The 19,703-nt window shown below is 31.5% G+C and overlaps 4 protein-coding genes and 1 long non-coding RNA gene across 9 annotated transcripts in view; 3 read left to right on the top strand and 2 right to left on the bottom strand.

Annotated features, from left to right (window-relative positions):
* Vhasfd (V-type proton ATPase subunit VhaSFD) overlaps nt 1-19,703 on the top strand; it is a 28,949-nt gene that overhangs the window by 5,884 nt on the left and 3,362 nt on the right. The gene's annotated exons all lie outside the window — the stretch shown is intronic.
* On the top strand, nt 1,127-6,648 carry LOC144471187 (uncharacterized). Its single transcript, XR_013494224.1, has 5 exons — nt 1,127-1,663; nt 2,595-2,755; nt 5,514-5,601; nt 6,299-6,402; nt 6,519-6,648. It is a non-coding gene; the product is annotated as an uncharacterized LOC144471187 (long non-coding RNA).
* L(3)76bdm (trafficking protein particle complex subunit 8 homolog l(3)76BDm) lies at nt 1,772-8,138 on the bottom strand. 5 transcript variants are annotated; one of them, XM_078183007.1, is made up of 11 exons: nt 7,787-8,138; nt 7,439-7,640; nt 6,823-7,264; nt 6,503-6,748; nt 5,932-6,438; nt 5,317-5,836; nt 5,056-5,241; nt 4,228-4,968; nt 3,990-4,149; nt 2,827-3,901; nt 1,773-2,740 (listed from the first exon to the last, which is right to left on the bottom strand). In XM_078183007.1, the coding sequence occupies exons 2-11, from the start codon at nt 7,593-7,595 to the stop codon at nt 2,473-2,475; spliced, it is 4,302 nt and encodes a 1,433-aa protein (XP_078039133.1). In that variant the 5' UTR covers nt 7,596-7,640; nt 7,787-8,138; the 3' UTR covers nt 1,773-2,472. The 5 variants fall into 5 exon arrangements, with proteins under 5 accessions (XP_078039136.1, XP_078039133.1, XP_078039134.1 ...); XM_078183008.1 differs by having other exon boundaries at nt 7,880-8,138; XM_078183009.1 differs by having other exon boundaries at nt 7,989-8,138.
* Nucleotides 11,129-15,905, top strand: Gtpbp1 (GTP-binding protein 1). Its single transcript, XM_078183946.1, has 12 exons — nt 11,129-11,475; nt 11,892-12,253; nt 12,331-12,442; nt 12,510-12,690; nt 12,920-13,098; nt 13,172-13,324; nt 13,409-13,658; nt 13,730-13,874; nt 13,965-14,283; nt 14,362-14,636; nt 14,715-14,896; nt 14,964-15,905. The coding sequence occupies exons 2-12, from the start codon at nt 12,152-12,154 to the stop codon at nt 14,971-14,973; spliced, it is 1,908 nt and encodes a 635-aa protein (XP_078040072.1). The 5' UTR covers nt 11,129-11,475; nt 11,892-12,151; the 3' UTR covers nt 14,974-15,905.
* Med9 (mediator complex subunit 9) lies at nt 16,288-17,693 on the bottom strand. The gene is made up of 3 exons (XM_078183948.1): nt 17,359-17,693; nt 16,748-16,853; nt 16,288-16,573 (listed from the first exon to the last, which is right to left on the bottom strand). The coding sequence occupies exons 1-3, from the start codon at nt 17,460-17,462 to the stop codon at nt 16,433-16,435; spliced, it is 351 nt and encodes a 116-aa protein (XP_078040074.1). The 5' UTR covers nt 17,463-17,693; the 3' UTR covers nt 16,288-16,432.

The following is a 19,703-nucleotide window of genomic DNA, read 5'->3' as shown; positions in this document are numbered from 1 at the left end:
GCAGGACACTTTTGTGTTCCACGGGCATCCGAACCAGCCAAACTTCCCTAAATCCCACCCAAAGCTACGCAACAACTGCGAGACTACTAGCGGATCCGGGACGAAACAGCCCTCCCTCACAGCTCTTTTCCTCACTTCTCGCTAAACCAAATTCACTAGACCTCTTAGAAACGCGCCACAATTGCTGACCCCGACAACGAACACAACCCTTCCGAGTCTGCGCACTGAACCCCGGTAGGGACAGGTCCCCACAAATTTATGTTTTCGTTTTATAGGAATGCATATTAGATATTTTGTACATGAAATTATTGAATAGAATACGTAGAACATTTCTGTACAGGTTATAACAGTTGTATGTTTATAATAAATATTCTGTGAACTAGAAAACTTGTGATGTTGCATGTGTGGTCGACTATATATTTGGTGATCCAGTCAAACTTAAATTGTGATATTAATCCTCAACAAATTGTACACAAAATATATTTTATATTATAGTAATAGAATAAGACAATGAAATAGCTACCGTTAAGTGATCCATTCCGTCTAAATACTTCTTTACAACAAATATGCAGTGTTAAAAAACGGGTCTAGAACTTTTAAAAGTGGAATTGTTATTCTTATTCTTATTGTATTCATATTTTAACCCTTATCTTGTATCTTCCGGGCTTCCTGCACTTTTACCTCCACCTTTATGTTTTCTTTAATAAAGTTCTGCACTTCTCTTTCTGTCTCCCCCCCCCCCCCCCCCCCCCCCCCCCCCCCCTTTTTTTTTTTTTTAAAAATTTTTTCCCCTTCTTTTTTTTCCCCCCCCCCCCCCCCCTTTCCACTCTGCGCCTTTTATCACTATGTTCCTTTTTCTTTTTTCTCTCTCCCGCTTTTCCTCCCTCTCTTCCAGTTTTCTTATTTTTTCTTCCAGTTCCTGCTTTTCCTTTTCCCATTTCGTTCTTTCTCTCTCCTCTCCCCATGCTCTTTCCTCTTTCACCTCTTCCCTCAACTTTTCTATCTCCTCCTTAACCTTTGCGAATATCCTTTCTAATGCCCTCTCTACCTTACCCTCCGAGTCGCCTCTTGACGGCTCGTAGTTTGCTCCTCCACTACTCGATGTTTCTGCACTTTTTTTCCCTGATCTGCATTCCGACTCTCTCACATACTTTACCATCGGGCCCTGTTCCCCCTTCTCCTTGATTCTGTTCCTCGTTCCCGCCATTCTCGTTGACATTTCCCCGAATTAACCTCTTGCCTTTACTTTCTTGCCGCGCTTTCTACTTCTTCTCCTGCTTGATTCTCACTCTTATCTTTCCTGTGGTTCTCTTGTTCTCTCTTCCTTCTTCCTCTTTTCCTGACCGTTTTCCTCCAATTCTAGCTCTTCGTCTCACTTTTTTTCCTTCACTTTTTTACGCGTCCGTTCTCTACCTCCACTCAACCGGAAGTCCCCCTTATCTTGTATATTCATGTCACAAATTACTTCAACATTATGTTCTATTTAATTTTTCAGTTAAAGTAAAATTTTCCATGTTATCATTATTTTATGAACTAGTAAAATATAAATGGAACGTTTTTTGACACTTTTTATTTGGTGTCTATTGTAACCTATGTTGAAAATGTTTAATATTGACTATACAAAATAATAAATTATCAAATATACATAATATTATGTTAAAATGTAAGTATTTTTTCTGTGCTTACGTTCATATGCACATTTGTGAATACTTTTTATGATTAATATACATAATTTTTTACTTTTATAATTTAATAGTCTATATTTCTTTATTCATTTACATAAAAATGTTTAATAGGATTGTTAACTGTATAAAATATTAGTTGTATCACATAAATAGTGAAATGTGTTTCTTTTCCAAAATTCTTTCAAGTTTATTAATTTTGATATCAACTGTTCTTATTGACCTCCAAATTATTGGAAATTCTGTACATAATTACTAAAGATATTACAAAGGTATTAGGAATATTTAAAAATAATTTAATATGACTTACATAGCCCTTAGGTATATAAAAGATTTTAGTATGTGCATGGCTTAATTAGTTGTCATAGAAAATTTATGTAAATCATTTTCTTATTCCTTATAGTATCCTTAAATTATCTACAAACTGTTTTTATATCACTTTCAAACAAATTAAATGTTAATACAAAAAATATATTTTGACATTTTGTTTTCACAATTATATTTTAACATCTCTTTGAACTTATTGTGGCTATTTATAAGGCAAATTTGACATATTTACTTTCGCGATTTATATAGGGATAAGGATTACACTGTGACAAAATTGAAAAGAAACAAAATATGGGATTTGTAAGATAATACACATTAAATTTATAGTTAAAGATATAATAGTAATAATTTTACCCATACTAGATATTTACATAGCATTTAGGAATGATTTTAAATTACATAAATGAAATTAATATATTACATTATTTAATGTTGCCTAATAATAATACCTGTATACTTTTAGTTATTTACTATAACTATTAATAATACATATGCTTTCCATTTTCCATTTCTGTAAAGTGAATTCTCTAGTATTTACAACTCTTACAGAGACTTCTATGCGTGCTGCTAAATCGTATGTTCCAGGCGCTGGAAGTACAGCTTGTAATTTTACAGTATTGCTAGTGAGTGGGTCTATATTAGAAAGAATGGCCGAATGACACGCATATCTATAAAATGTAGAAGCTTGCGGAGAATACAGTTGTGATTTTATATTTGGAAGATGGGTTCCACTGAAAGGATAAAAAGTAATTTTAATATTTATAATATTTGTTTTTACAGAATCCTTAATATAATTAAAAAAATGATTTATATGTACCTGCTAGTACCAATTGTATTCACTTTAACATCAATTTGTGACTTCAAATGATTTTGTATATACATTATAACTGGAACGAAGCACAATCGATTTTGATTGAAATTATGTGTAATTTGTCTGGCATGGCTCAATTGAAAAGATATAACGTTTTTCAAGAATTCGGTCTCTAAAACTTGTTCTTTGCTAGTCATAGTGAACAAATCAGGTATATTTTTATCCGGTCCAAATATTTTCAAACGTGTTTCATATTCACTGGGCTCAACTTGAATCTCTTTTGGATGTTTATAAGTTTTATTCAAATATTCAAGATCAAGATGGTGCTGACCGATCACTTGCCTTGAAATTACACCATTTTCTATTACTTTTGCTTGCCATTTAAGAATCAAAGTAGAATTCAATGTCATCGCAGCTGTCAATGATGTTTTTTCTGTATTTTGTGACAATCGTTGAAATTGCTGTTGCATTTCAAGTGAATTTTCATTCACATCCAATGCTGGAATATGTCTTTTTCTAATAAAACTGATATAAGGATAATTTAAATCTAATGTGTTATCATTTTCTTGAGTTAAAGACACATAAGAAAACACTAACTCATCCTCGCACTTTTTTCTTAATTTTAACATTAAATGGAACATTTCTTGAGGTTGTATTTTAATATCACTTGGCAAGACAGACGAACTGAATATGGACCATGTATCACTTTGAAATAAAATTTGGGAAAGTATAATTTCATTCGTAATTGAATCATGAATTCGATTTGCATTTTTAACACACACTATTAGGTTCAGAGTAGGTGAAGTATCTTTAAATAATACACTTCTCGAAGCAACCGCGCTGATTTGTATAGAATCTAAAACCGTAAAATGCCACGTGTGTCTGCAAAGTCGATGCTTTACCATACTTTTAGAATCAACGTTCTCATAGTAAAAAAGTAAATCTAAACGTTGAGTTCCTTTTTCGTGTGGAGCTTGTATCCATAATGGTATTGTACAAGACTCTCCTACATCTAATATATTAGAATTAGATGGTAGAGAAATTTTTGTTACAAGTTTGTTATGTTTCTTTGTTGTATGTTCTGAAATGAAGATCAACATATTAACATAAAATTGTCGATTAATTATCCTACACTTAGAAGTTGTACTAAACATGTCAGTTAAATTTACCTTGTATATTTACGTAGTCATCTTCTAGTGATAACAGTTTTGCGTCTGTTGACGCCAAATATATATTTGTCAACGGTGCATTTCCTACGTTCTTCAATCTAATATCCACATTTTGAATTTCGCCACATAATATTTTTGAAGATATGTTACTGAAAAAAACCTACAAGTAAATTAAATTTATATAATAGATTATTTTAAACATTGTGCACGCAAATGTATTTTGAAGTATCTAAACTACCTGCATACACGGTGATTTGTCAATGACATTCATTTCCAATCTACAATCAATGTCATATAAATTCGCACCAGGTTTTTCTTTAATGTTTTTTAATTTAGGCCCTCTAACTTCAAACAATCTTTTTCCAGAAATAGCTATTGTTGGATTAACAATTGGTAAATCTGTTGCATGTGTCGGATTGGATAAATCATAGCTTAAGCCTAACACTTTTAGCTCTCCTACTTGTTTTGGTATGATATACAATATTATATGTTGTTTACAAGTTGGTTGCACCACAATTGATTCTATTACTTGCGCCTCTATTGATTTTAAGTTTTCTGGCAACTTCATTTCATTTGAAATTTGTTCATCAACAGAAGTGAAAGACCATAATAATGTTATATTAGACAATGGTAACGGTATATGTAACGGATTGTATAATTCAATAAAAAAATGCACTGGTTCATTTAAAACTGCATTTGCTTTCACACTGTTGTTACTTGTTTTAGAATATAATGCGACTAATGGTTTAAATATCATAGGTGGTGATCCTTGAGCTTCCGTTATTAACATTTCTTCCATTCTTGACCATCTAACATCATCACATTCTTCAGTATCAAATGAAACATGACTTGCTGGGAAATTGTTTTCATAAGGCTTAGCTGCAGGACCATATAATACTTTAATATTATTACTATCTATTAATGGTAAAGGCAAGATAGGAAGCTCGTAACGATTAGATAAACCTTCCTGTAACAATAACTATAATATGTAATGATTAATACAAAATAAATACAACATACATAGATTAAGAAACAATTTGCACTTAATAGGACTGAATAGACATACATTATGGATATGTAAAAATTCACGTAAAAATGTAGCTTGTTGTGGCGCTGCTTGTTTACTGAAGGCATTAAGTAATTTCTCAAATGCTTTAACAGCCTCGTCAACTTGTTTCAATGATGCTGCTTGTCTACCAATAGTGAAATATATGTGATCTTCAGCAAGTGACCATCCTCTTCCATCATATACCTAATACCAAATATATAAATACATACAAATTATTTAATTACCGTATTATTATCGTTAACAATTAATCAAAAATACCTGATACGCTTGTTGATAGCATCGTAACGAATGTTTTCTTTGACCTGCTTTCGAGAATCTATGACCAGCAAGAACGGCATGAAAGGCATATTTGCGCATCATTTTTGGTCTAATAAAGCAATAAGCTGCTTGTTCTAATAACAATGCTGAACGTAAATCTGATTCTTCGCTGGTCATACGAATTAACTGTTTTGCAGCCTCTCCATATAGATTTCTGCCTTTCAAACATTCAGCACTGAGAAGCGTTGCTCTTGTTGCAAACTGAGGTTGTTTACAACTGTTTAAGTAAGTTAATATTGCATCATCCATATATTCAATAGTCTTTCTATTAGTTTCACCTTGCATGAACGCACTTAAAGCAGCCATTTCTAGTGCACCTGCATAATAAAGCCAAGCTTGATCTGCTGCAAAATCTCTTTTTGCACTATGATATGTTTGGTAAGCAAGTGAATAGTGACCGAACATGAAACACAAGTCACCTAAACGGCGCAACTGTAATTCTGGAGATTCTGTTGTATAACTGAAATATATATTTTATAATTTCATTCTTATCTACTACTACAGTACATAGGATTATTTAAAAAGATGGTATATAAATATTAATAAACAACATACATTACAGCATTTGATGTAGTGGGTCCTGGTATACCAGGCTTATTTGTTCCAAACCATCGTCTTGTTGCACTAAGCAGTGATCTACTGACACCTTTTTTATTTGATGTTACATCATTTAATAGACTAATTTGCTTTTCTACATACGGTAATAAACTTTTTAAACAGAATTCTGTTATTAATGTCCTAAGTCTTTCAAGATCTTGTGTAGATAATCTAGCACCATGTTCTGTTATAACATAATTAGGAGAATCTGCCCAAACATTTGCATTTATTGGTGTATCATTAACAGCTTGTTCTTTTGTATGTACATTAAAACTTGAATTTTGTGTCTTTTCAATAGTTGGACTTAAAGGATGAATTGTTACAGAAACAGCTTCTTGACCAACTTCTAAATGCATATTTGCAGTCTCAGATACTTCAGAAGAAAAATTAACGGTACTACTACTTGTATCTGGAGAAAACAGTACAGAAGTATGTGAAGCTACTGGTGTACCAGCCTGACTTATCCTAAAATATAAAATTAAAATATACGTTCTTTAAACAATTAAACAAATATAATAAATGATCATACTTTTCTGTATCTGTAGTAACTTCATTCGGCATTGAAGAAACACCACTAGTATCTGCAGGTGTACGAGGAGAACTACTTTGCTCACTACTACCAGATATATCTGAATGTTTCACTAAAAATTGACTCCAAGGATCTGGCAAATGAGTATTGTCATCAATTTGACCTGGTGGTCTTGAATTCATTTGTAATAAGAAACAATTGTTAGCACCATAGATATTTTTCATTTCTGTAAAAACTATTTCAGCCCTAGAAAAATTATAAATAATTACTTAAGTCACATAACATTTAACTTACAAAGATTACTAAAGTAAAAGAATTACTTATTCCTATCATCCTGTACAGCATCATGTATTAAAATGTAATATCTAAGAGTATTGTTATTAAACCATTTTGGCAATTTCCCAGGTATGCTTTGATGTAATTGTGCACCCATGCTTTGTATCTTCTCTAAGGGATTATCTTCCGCAGTTGAAACAACTATCATACAAGCAAGAAAATGCTTTGTAAATTCATGATCTGATGGAAATTGAACACTCAAAAACATTTCTCTCCAGGCTTCAAACCATGGAACGGAAACTGGTATATCAAGCTCTGCAGTTCCAATTTGAAATAAAATTGTATGTTCACATATCACTGAACTAACTGCTTCATTCAACATTCTTTTAGCAATATTTGACTCCGGTGGGTGAGCATTCACATCTTGTATAAAAAGTCGAAGATTCCTAACTATTACAGTATTTCCTTGTGGATCTTTAAAATGACCTATGAAAATAAAATAGAGTACTAACGTCAAACACTCAATATTAAAACAGTTACATATGCTTAAATGAATAAAGAAACTATTAATAAAGACAGTAATAATAAGAAAACTATCCTATTTAATTTAGATGTACTAATTAGTGAAGAAGTATTAAAAATTAATCGTAGAATTCCTACCTTCTGTATTTAATTTGCAAAATGGTTGCAGCAATTCAACGAATGATAAATTATTTTTTTGACAAGTGGCATCAGCTGCGGTTGAACAAACTGCAGCGATTTGCGGAGAAAAAGCATTGCTTATAAATTCCCGAGGGGTTAACTTACACTGAGCCATGATAATTCCAACAAATTATATTCGAATCACCAAGATTACGTATTACTAAGAAACAGATTTATGCAATAATTATTTTCAATGCTACATTACTATTATTTATTATGTTTACAGTTAAGAGAAATCAAATTTTCAACACATTTCAGAAACTTTAATAAACATCTCTACCGAACAGCTGTTTTGTGGATATTTACCCGTGAAAGGTAAGAATATATAAAGATAATATACATATCACCATATCAGCCAGAAATGCTTGTAGATGGATATAACTTTACATATATATTTACTTTTAAATAACATTATCCTAAACGAGAATTATTTTTAACTGTTTGCCATCACTACTTTAAGTTTTCATAAGGTAAGGAGATGCAATTTTTTACTTCTGCAATACTTAACAGTTTATACACAGGTACATATGTATAACGTTCATCATAGCAGAATGTAACACAACTTAATTATAGGGATATTTAGATCAGGGATTTATTATTTAAAGAAATTAAATACAGGTGTATCTATACTCTATACAGAAGAACTTATGAGAATTATTCGTTGGTTATGTTACAGCCCTCTAGTGGAATGTTTAATAAACAAAATTTTTAAATATCACTATCAATTAGCGTTGATACGGAATTCTGTGCGTACAATATATTTTCGTCATAAATCAATCCTATATATTTTCTTTCTTCAAATAAATATAAAAACTATCGAATTTCATATAAAAACGTTTTACAAATAACTGTACTCATTTATTAGAAGCATAACATACATCATCAGCAATTAAATAATAAAAATAATACTATATTATGTAAGACAAATTTACCACAAATCGAATAATTACAAGAAATTTGTTTTATTTCAGTAAGATAAGATAAAATTATATTTATTGCTAAAAAGCAAATAAATATTCACAGAATTAATTAATAAAATGTTTGCCAATAAAAAAATTCTGATTTACATAGTTGATATAGTAATTTGTTTTCACATTTGACAATTTTAAAAAGACATACATTTTATGCTAACTACAGAATTTGCAATATCTACATATCACTAGTCCATGGTACCTACACATGATGCCAGAAGTAATGGTTTGACATTCTTGGATAACTAATTTCTAATGTGCATGAATCCGTAAATCTGTTTATAGTTTATAATGACATTGGACATAGAAATCGGATATTGATAAATGAGAAATGAAAACAAATGTAAAGCACATGTACTATATTATTTTATGATATTCAAATTTTGTCAAACAAATGCTTTTCTTTTAATAAAAGCGCGCACTCGGAAATTGACATATCTTATCATTATCACTACTGTTATGTTCTTAGTTATTCTTATTGGTTGTGAGATTGTATAACTTGCGCGCAGGTACCACGACCAGATAAGATTTGTGACAGATATAGATAAATGACGTTTTCTATTTTATCGACAATTTTTAATATCGATTAAGTTAATGAATAAATTTTTACGACTATGTAAATATTAATTTAATCATTACTGTTACCTACCAACGAGTAATTATATTTATAATAAATCTTCTAGAGAACACAATTATACGAAATGGAAATAATTTACTTATTAGTTTCATATTTTCTTATCAAGTACTTAATTAAATTATAAGTGTTAAATGGAAATATTTTTAATCTTTTCGAAAATATTTTATTTTTTTAGTTTCCTCCGGTTTACACAATACTCCCACAGATTCTAATAAATGCGCAGCAAGAGTTCAAATAATTTGAATTATAGTAACAGATCCTTTTCCTGCACACCTCCAGGTTGCAGCTTAAAATATACGTAAGCTTAGAGAGTAACAAAAGTGTGCAGGAATAAGTCTCATTACTATAGATTTACGAACGTGTTTAATTCATGATATTCCCGTTTTCAGTTTATTCGGATAATCGTGACGACAATATAAATAGACGGCAATGCTGATATATAAAATCCACAAATATTACATCACTGAATGTATGATATACAGGGTGTCTCAAAAATCGTAGTACAACCAGGCAGGGGGTGGTTCTACATAAAAAAGAATAAAATATTTTGGTATAACATTTTTCCATCCGGAGCTCCGTTTTTGTGATAATCGACTTCAAAGTTCGTTCGACTTGTAAACGATTTAATACAATTTGCTTGTCGTGTATTATTAATCAAGTCTAGTGACGTGCTCGTGTACAGCAAGTTTATAACATAAATGATATAATTTGCATACAGCAAATGTTACATATTTGAAACATAAGATTACTGAGGTAGTCGAAACATTAAAAAGCGATAACAACTTACAATCTGTCCAGATGTCATTAATTCATCGAGCAAACTTATGTATATAGCAGCGAGGAGGACATTTTCAACAATTATTGTAGCATTGTAATAGTAAGTAATAAAAAAGAATAAAATATGAGTAATCAGTAGACACACTTTGTACTGTTTCAACCGCACAATTATCGCTATTTGTAAACACTGCACCGGACATAGCAACCACAGCAGTGAAATACATGACAAGCAAATTGTATTAAATCGTTTACAAGATAAACGAACTTTGAAGTCGATTATCGTGAAAACGGAGCACCGGATGAAAAAAGGGTTATACCAAAATATTTTCTTCTTTTTAAATGTAGTGTTGTGTAGCTTTGGGTGGGATGATGGAAGTTTGGCTGGTTCGGATGCCCGTGGAACACAAAAGTGTCCTGCTTGTGTAGGACTTGTAAAAATTAACTAGTTACACAGAAATCATCTTTAAAACTTTATTTCCTGGATAAAGATGCTATCTCCAAGCCTTCAAAATAAAGTCTGTCTATATTTTCCCGCGGAATCGAATTCTGTTCCTGCGTTCCTTCTGGTTTTTCTTCCCTTGTCCAATAGGAAAATTGAGGTCCTGTAGCTGGATGTTGATTCGCCGGATGGCTTGTTTTCCGGTTGCAGATTGGTGGTGATTGGTGGTTCGACGGTGCGCGTGCGGATGGGAGTGCGTGGGAGTCGAGCGCGCGGGGGTAAAAAGCCTGCCGAAACGAACGTAGTAAGGGTATGCCGCGTGCGAAGATTCCGGCTCGAGGACAGAGTGAGAGGTCAGAGAGAGTTCCGAGAAGTCTCTATCTAACGGTTTACGACGTCCTGTACTATAGAGATCCGGATTTGTTATTGTGACTTGTATAGTTCATGCGACATTGTAAAGGATCTTACGAGAGGCTACGTGACATTGTCTATATTCCTCGATTAGGCTCGCTAAATAAAGAAAAGGCTCGACGATGAATTCGTGGGAACTCTCTTGTTATTTCCTTACATATTCTCAGTTATTCCTCTCGGACGATACAGTGTCTCTATATAACTATACGATATAAATCTGTATTTATATTCGAATTTCGCTCCTGTCGGCATTAACTAAGTTTATAATTTGCATAACCAGAGGCGCTTATTTATAACTATGTTCACGTGATCTTGCAACAGTAGAATCACCCCATGCTCGGTTGTACTACGATTTCCGGGACACCCTGTATTTCGAAAATACAATTTAAGGTTTTAACATGAGTTTCTCTTCTGATAATTTGTGATTTCAGGTCACAAACGTCAAAAGTTCCAACAGGAATTTCGCTTCTAGTTTTCTGTGTGCATTAGATGGATTACATGAGACTTTTCTACAGATTTTAAGTCTGTCGGAGTTTACAATCTTTGTTGGATGTGTACATACGTTATTACTATAGTATATATATGTATATATATACATACACACACAACAATTACATTCTATGTATAGCTGTTTAGTTCGGATGGAATGAGATCGCGCAATCGTTGACAGGTTTTTCGTAAGCGTATCAGTCTCTTCTGTCATGTAAAGTTTCGCTCTATAATTACGCAAATAATTCACAACATTTATTTGTTATAGCTGGTAAATGGGTTTACTTATCTTTTTCTGAATAAACCACTAACTTTCATATTGTCAATTTACTCTTACATTCGAAATTTATATGCAACAACTTGTTTTTGAAGTCAGTTGACAATATATTTCTTTAAAGATAAACAAAAAGTGTTTATGTTACACTTAATAAATATTTTAGAGTATTAAAAAAAGGTATTTGTCCAAAACAAAAAAGTTAATATTATAATTTAGTTAAAGCAAACTTTCTTTTATATCTTATTAAAGATTCATACTTCAAACTTCGTATTGTTAGGTACACACTATATGCATATTGTATGTAGTATATTTTAGAAATAGGTTAAGGAAGTTGACAGTCTTAATTATGAAACAATAAAATGTTTTGTTATATTTATGAAATTAATATATTATTTCTAATTGTATTTCAGAACTATACTAAAAGACATATGTGAAACGTTTCTACAGGATAAAGTTTTATTAAGTTAATAAATAACAATATTAAAATCATTACATGACAGTTATGCATATGCTAATATCAGAAATCTATAGAAGAAAATTTGGATTCAAATATTGGAAAATGTTTATGACGCTAATGTGTCTATAAAGAATTTTTATACGTATAATTCTATAGAATTGATAGGAAAAATTGTTTCACCTAATAAAATATATATAACAACAAATATAAATTATGGCAGGAAATGGAACTGTTATTACATCAGCTATGAAACAATTACATGAAAAAGATCATGTATCTGTATCCAATGTGGATTATTCTAACATAAGAGGAAAGGTATAGTTCTTAAATCTATCCAGTTTTTAATATACTATCTATTATTTATAATCATATTAATTCGTAACGAATATTAGAATGTCTTAGTTAGTCCATCAGAAGATCAGTATGAATTACTACTGAGGCGTTTGAAGGAAAGAATTCAAGATGGTGGCAGTGAAACAATTTTTGATATTGGTATTGGTGAAGGTCTGTTTATACATATAACCCATATTTTAAAATACTTACAAAACTAATCATTATATAAATATTTTAGATGGTTCAGAGGATGGTTTAAAGGAGGATGAGTATGAAGCATCTGTTGCCACCTTGCAATCTCTTGCAGCTACATTAGAAGCAGACTGTGTGCTTTTACGTCAAAGTAAAGTAGATCAAGGTCTTGTAGGACAATATTTAGTACGAAGACGTTTAGACAGACAGGATTTCCTAGAAATTAGGTTACTACTTTTTGGAGTAATATAAATAAGAAAAAATCTCTATAGTTGGTCTTCTGATAAACAATCACTAAAATTCTAAATTCACGATATAATGTGAAACATTTTGTTTAAATTACATTAACCCTGTTGAATAATTCTTCTTAATTTTATAAAATTTATATGAGAGACCAATCACAGAATCAACCTATAGATGCATAAAAAGAATTAATATAACAAAGTTTAAATTTAGGGTGGCTGTTGTTGGTAACGTAGATGCTGGAAAATCAACACTTTTAGGTGTACTAACGCATGGAGAACTCGACAATGGTAGAGGTTTGGCCCGTCAAAAATTATTTCGTCATAAACACGAAGCTGAAACAGGACGTACAAGTTCAGTTGGAAATGACATTCTTGGATTTGATAGTATTGGTATAATATTTATATATTTAATATTTTAATAGCTTTTATACAATTATATGCTCATGTTGAATTGTATATTCAGGTAATGTGGTAAATAAGCCAGAACATGGATCCTTAGATTGGGTAAAAATATGTGAAAAATCATCGAAGGTTATTACATTTATTGATCTTGCTGGACATGAAAGATATTTAAAAACTACTGTTTTTGGAATGACAGGTCATGCACCCGATTTTGGTAATACTATTTAATCATTTCCTGATGTTCACTCTTTTATATTCACATTTTTTTTTACATAAAAATATTATAAATATATTTTAGGTATGTTAATGGTTGGAGCAAATGCTGGTATTGTTGGTATGACAAAAGAGCATTTAGGATTAGCTTTAGCATTATCAGTACCAGTATTTGTTGTGGTTACTAAAATTGATATGTGTCCACCAAACATATTGCAAGAAAATTTAAGATTGCTAATAAGAATCTTAAAATCACCAGGCTGCAGAAAGGTGCCGGTTACCGTCAAGACATCTGATGATGTCGTTGTTAGTGCCACTAATTTTGTATCAGAACGGTGAGTTTTTAGTTTTCCTCTTCATTTATCTTAATGTTAAAATTACTTTAACTATTAATACATTTATATAGGTTGTGCCCTATTTTTCAAGTATCAAATGTAACAGGTGAAAACTTAAGTCTTCTTAAAATGTTTCTGAATTTACTAACTGCAAGAATAACCAGTCATGATGACGAACCAGCAGAGTTCCAAATAGATGATACATATTCAGTACCAGTAAGTGTTATATTGCATATTTGATTTTACTACTAGAAATTAGTTACAACACATTAAAATATTTATATCTTCAATTTGATGTCTTTATAGGGTGTTGGTACTGTGGTTTCTGGAACAACTTTAAAAGGTGTCATAAGATTAAATGATATATTATTGTTGGGTCCTGATCCTCTAGGTCGTTTCATTCCGATTGCTGTAAAAAGTATTCATAGAAAAAGAATGCCTGTTCGTGAAGTGAGAGGTGGTCAAACTGCAAGTTTTGCATTAAAAAAGATTAAGAGATCACAAATTCGAAAAGGTATGGTGATGGTAGCACCAGCATTGAATCCACAAGCTTGCTGGGAATTTGAAGGAGAAATTCTTGTATTACATCATCCAACAACAATTAGCTCTTGTTATCAAGCAATGGGTACCTTCTTACATTTCTTTATCTACCTTTTCTTTTTACTTCACTTTGATATTGTGAACTGCATAAAATAATTTTCAGTGCACTGTGGAAGCATACGACAAACAGCGTCTATAATTTCTATGTCACAAGATTGTCTAAGAACTGGTGATAAAGCTTTAGTACGCTTTAGATTTATAAAACATCCCGAATATATAAAACCAGGACAAAGAATGGTATTTAGAGAGGGACGTACAAAAGCAGTTGGCAATGTTTTGAAACTTATTCCATATTCAAATACTATCGCTACACAAATAAGTAGGTCTAATAAACCAAATAAATCTCAAAATCGTCAAGGTTCTTCCTTCGTAATGCAAGTATGTTATTAATATATTATATTTACAAAGTGAGCTATATATTTGTATGGCAAGTATGCATATATTTCCTTTTATTAGTCACTAGATACAACAGCAACAGGTTCTTCACTCGAGGGACAAGTATCGAAACAAGAAAATTTGTTACAAAAGTCTGGTATGAGTCAGAATAAAAAAAGTAGAGGACGAAGGGGGGGACGACCTCATAATACTGCGAATAGTATTCTTCAACCTCTGTCAGAGCAGAATCCTCCTGCAAAAATGTAAACAGAATTTTTTTGTACCACATTCGTATACATGTACATACATACACTCACTCTACATTTACAGATTATTCTAAAAGTCTCAAGAAAGGAGAATTCAATTATTTAGTCATGTTTAAAAATCGATTTATTTAAGTTAAAATGAAAACTTATGAACATTTTCCAGTATTACATCTCTGATAAGTAAACAAAAAGTATAATTTTAGTCATAATAATATAAATTATTGCTTTAAAAGAAATATTTCCACATCAAATATGGATGTATTTTTTTTAAGTGTAATGTAAGAAAAGATGTTTTCTAATTTTATGTCAAAAATCAATCTTGCATTATACTTAAAATGTGCTTTCCTGCACAACTAATTTCTCACTTATGCCTTTTTTATCTGCTTATTAGAGATGTCAATAACAAGAATATGAAGGTATCTTATTTATGCAAAATATGTGTATTATTTCAAGAATTATTTATATTGTGTATAAAATTATACTTAGGGGTTACTTATATTTTTAAGGAATAACATTTTACTTCTGCAACAAGAAAGAACCCCTGAATTACTTATAAGGCACATCGTGCTTTCAATCTCATTAGAGTACAAATCGTCTTTCATATTTTGACTAAATTATTAAAATTAAACTGTATAGTGCTTTAAAAACATATAAGGAAAATATACATACACAGTGTTATTTATAAAGTGTTTTATTTTTATAAGCATCAATGTAGTACTAAGTAAATATAATCTATACAAAAAAATATGAAAATAGTTTCCTTTAAAACATACATGTCAACTATCTGTACGATATTCTTTAGTGTTTGTTAGAAATATGCAAAAATATATTCAGATGTTCTTTCTTTGTGACATTATACATTCATTTTAAATTCAATTTACAAGATCATTAATTTTATCAACTAGTATAAACCCTTTTATAACTCGTTTCTGAAATATACAGCATAAGTTTGCGTGTTATAATATTATGTATTATATATATATTATACCATTACTGTATTCAAAGTATAAAATAATAAAAAGTTTCTTAAAAAGCTATGTTTATATTTAATATTTGTAAGTTTAATCAGAATGATAATGTAAAAATGTAATTCTTTATACTAATTTAAAATTAGCAAAATAAATACATTCAAAAGATCAACATATTATTTATTAATAGTTCAGGACGTAATAATTACAGACATATCTTTTGTACATTATATACCTATTTTTTCTTAACACTAAAAGGTTTTTATTGTAGTTATTTTGGTGAATTTTTTTTAATATCGTCCTTTATCTTCTTTAAATCTTGTTTAAGTATTTGAGCAATCTTTTTCAACAGTTCTCCAAATTCTTGAGAATTTGTAATACGAGGCATATCATGTAGGGTACCTGTTCTGGACAATATATGTACTACAAACTGTGCAGCTTTTCTGATTGGCTTTGATTCTGCCAATTTGTTGATCAAACGTTCATTATTTATTAAATACATGAGTAAAGATCGAAAAAAACGCATATTGATATGATTTCTTTCTACCTGTAATTAAATTTATGTTTAAACTTTTGGAACTTCAAATGTGCACATATTACGATACTTCAATAAAAGTTCTCGTTTAAGCCGGAGCTGTTTGCGAAGAGTTTCTAATTTCTGTAATTGTTCCTCTTTACTGTACTCTATACCCGGCAGCCTTTTAATCTGAAAGGCATAAATAATCCATTGTGCACAGCAAACGTTAATAGAATTATATCCTATACTGTACATGTATATATACTAAATTTTAATTATAACTTTACTCATGCGAATAACATTCTGTTACATACTGTTATAAAATAAAATTTATAATTATTGCAATGTTCATTTATGTTTTACCTGTGCCCTTGCAGAATCTAATTTTTTTTGAAGCTCTAATATTTTATGACTTGTATCCTGGGATTCTTTGGCCTTTTGTGTAGTATCATGTGGATCTTTCTCAACACTAAAAATAAATGAAACATGTGCATTGCACAATATTATTATTACACAATACGGTTCAAATTGTTCGGTTGTAATTTTTTATTTTCTTTCATCTAAACATGGCCCAATAAATTAAAATAATATACTATGACAAAAATATGAAATACCATTACACCTTTATTCAAAAAGTGATTTATTAGAACGAAATAAAATAATCAATAATACTAATCTTTAATATGATAAATACATTATTTGCCTCATCTAATGTAATTTCTTTCTAATATTAGAATGGTGAATTAATAAGAATCAATAACATATAATAATATAATTAGTGTTTGTTGTTTGTAGAAATAAAAACATAAAATATATACTGCATATGGATATTTAAAAAATAAGATGTCCAAATAATTACGACAGTAAAAATTTATAAACATGTAGGTTACATGATAAATCTATTTCAATAAATAATGTAGAAATATATTAGCAGGTATAATTATCATACTTATCAATTTATTGAATTCACAAACCTACGAATTATTTCGTATATAAGTGGTAGTATCTCAATTTCTAAATCATCTACTGTAAACTGCCCTCGTAGTGGAACATCTTCTGATAATTCTGCCGACTCCATTACAATACATCCATATTAAAATTATATGTACACTTGGTGATATATTAGTGATGACATATTCAAAAACATAACATTCATTCTACGCTATAAACTTATATTTTATGGACACTTATTTCCTTCACGATTTTACTATAATATTAAACCATTCTGTGGTTTCATGACTTTGACGACGAACCCTCAGAATACATAGTTATGTATATGAATGTATTTGTTTGTTACGTACTCTATGATAAGATGTAAGGATATTGGCTGGTTGGGTGAAACCTTAGGGCACATATGCATCTGTAACGTTCTGCTCATGCAGGATTTTTGTGAGAACAAACGGAGATATAATGTGAGAAAATGAAAACATGTTATTTTCTTAGTTCTAAGATTCTGAATGAAGTCTGCATAAATCTGTCTCTCTCGCTTTGTGATAAAATCTGACGTTTTTTGTCCATACTTTTTGGCCAATAGGAAAATTGAAGTCCTGTAGCTGGACGCTGATTTGTCGGATTCGTGAGAATCAATCGGCATGCGAGGGAAAAAGCTTCCCGAAATGAGGGTTGTCGGGGTGCTGCGCGCGAATATAATTAAGTTGGTTATTGTGTAGGTATATACAAACATTTACAAACCACGGACAAGTTAACTGTCACAACATGCATTACTTGTCAGTAGATAATCCACGATGGCTACGAGAAGTGGACAAGCAGAGACCTTGGTCTATCAACGTCTGGTGCGGCCTTCTTCATAATAAAATAATTGGTCCATATTTCATTGATGGCACGCTAAATAGTCACAAATACGAGAGAATCTTAAAAGACGTTTTGCCAGAATTGTTAGAGGACATTTCACTGGACATGCGACAGTCCATGTGGTTCCAACAAGACGGATGCCCTGCTCATTCAGCTCGAAATATTACAGAATTACTGAACAGGACATTTGAAGGTCGTTGGATTGGTCGATCAGGAAGTAATAAATGGCCAGCACGTTCCCCAGACCTGACACCGCTAGATTTTTATTTGTGGGGAAAATTGAAGGAACAAGTGTACCGTGAAAAACCAACAATCACAGTTGATATGCAAGAATGTATAAAAAGAGCTTGCTCTGTAATAGATACAACTGAAATTTGTCAGGCAGTATTATCAGTATTGCAACGTTTTTGATTATGTCTCAGTGTTCAAGGTCGACATTTTGAACACTTGAAGTAGTAGTGAATGCGCACATAACATGTTACATGTAAATCGTCATAGTGTTCGAAAAGTGCTTTGAGACATTTTATTTTCTATTGCAGTTGATCTTGCGTGACCTTGAATGACCTTCATAATAGGTCATTGTATTCGTCTTGAAATACACTATCAGAATGTAAATAAAAAACCATATCGTTCCATTAAAAAAAAACAGAGTTGACCTTCATATCTCCTTGACGTCTCCACCTATAAAAAAATTAATGACATCAGATTACGAGCCCCTTGATATCAAGTAAGTTTGGTCTGCTCCTTTTTTTTCTTGACACACCGTGTGAGGTGTGCCGCACCCTGTATAAGATCTTCTATTACCTATTTCCATTTACTGCAATGCATGAAGATTTTGGATTCGAAGACTCGCTATAGCGCCTGAGTAGAAATAATACATAAGCTACAAAATACAATAATGGAATTTACTCTTGCATGCTTTTTTTACTCCCTATGCTGTCGTGCACATTACTACCATTTTACTGCACATCCAATCCGCAGTGGATTCCGTTTTAGCTATGAATTATCAGCCAATTAGTGCAAAAAATGTCTATATCGATCCTCGCTAACGAATTAAACTGCAGCTTGGAGGTATACAGGACTGGAATCTGATACATGTGTTACGTTATCACGTTTCATGAGCGACGCGAACATAGGCACTTGTTTATATGACGACCACGCTACTAGACTATACGTTTCAATTTATGGCGGCAGGAGGGAAGTTCGAATGTATATACAAATCGCATATTTATATAGAGACATTGTATCGCCCGAGAGGAATAAATGAGAATATGTAAAGAGACAATGAGAGAGTTCCCACGAAGTTCATCGTCAAGCCTTCGCTTTCTTTAGCAAGACTAATCGAGGAATATAGACAATGTCACGTCGGCTCTCGTAAGATCCTCTACAATGTTGCACAAACTAAACGAGTCACAGTAACAAATCCGGACCGCTAAAGTGTTGCACGTCGAAAACCGTTAGTTAGGGACTTCTCGGAACTCTCTCTCTCTCTCTCTCTCTCTCTCTC

The sequence above is a fragment of the Augochlora pura genome, chromosome 6, assembly GCF_028453695.1.
Source record: "Augochlora pura isolate Apur16 chromosome 6, APUR_v2.2.1, whole genome shotgun sequence".
NCBI lineage: Eukaryota > Metazoa > Arthropoda > Insecta > Hymenoptera > Halictidae > Augochlora > Augochlora pura.
Note: the sequence above shows the minus strand (reverse complement) of the source record. Positions and strands in the feature narration are given on the sequence as shown.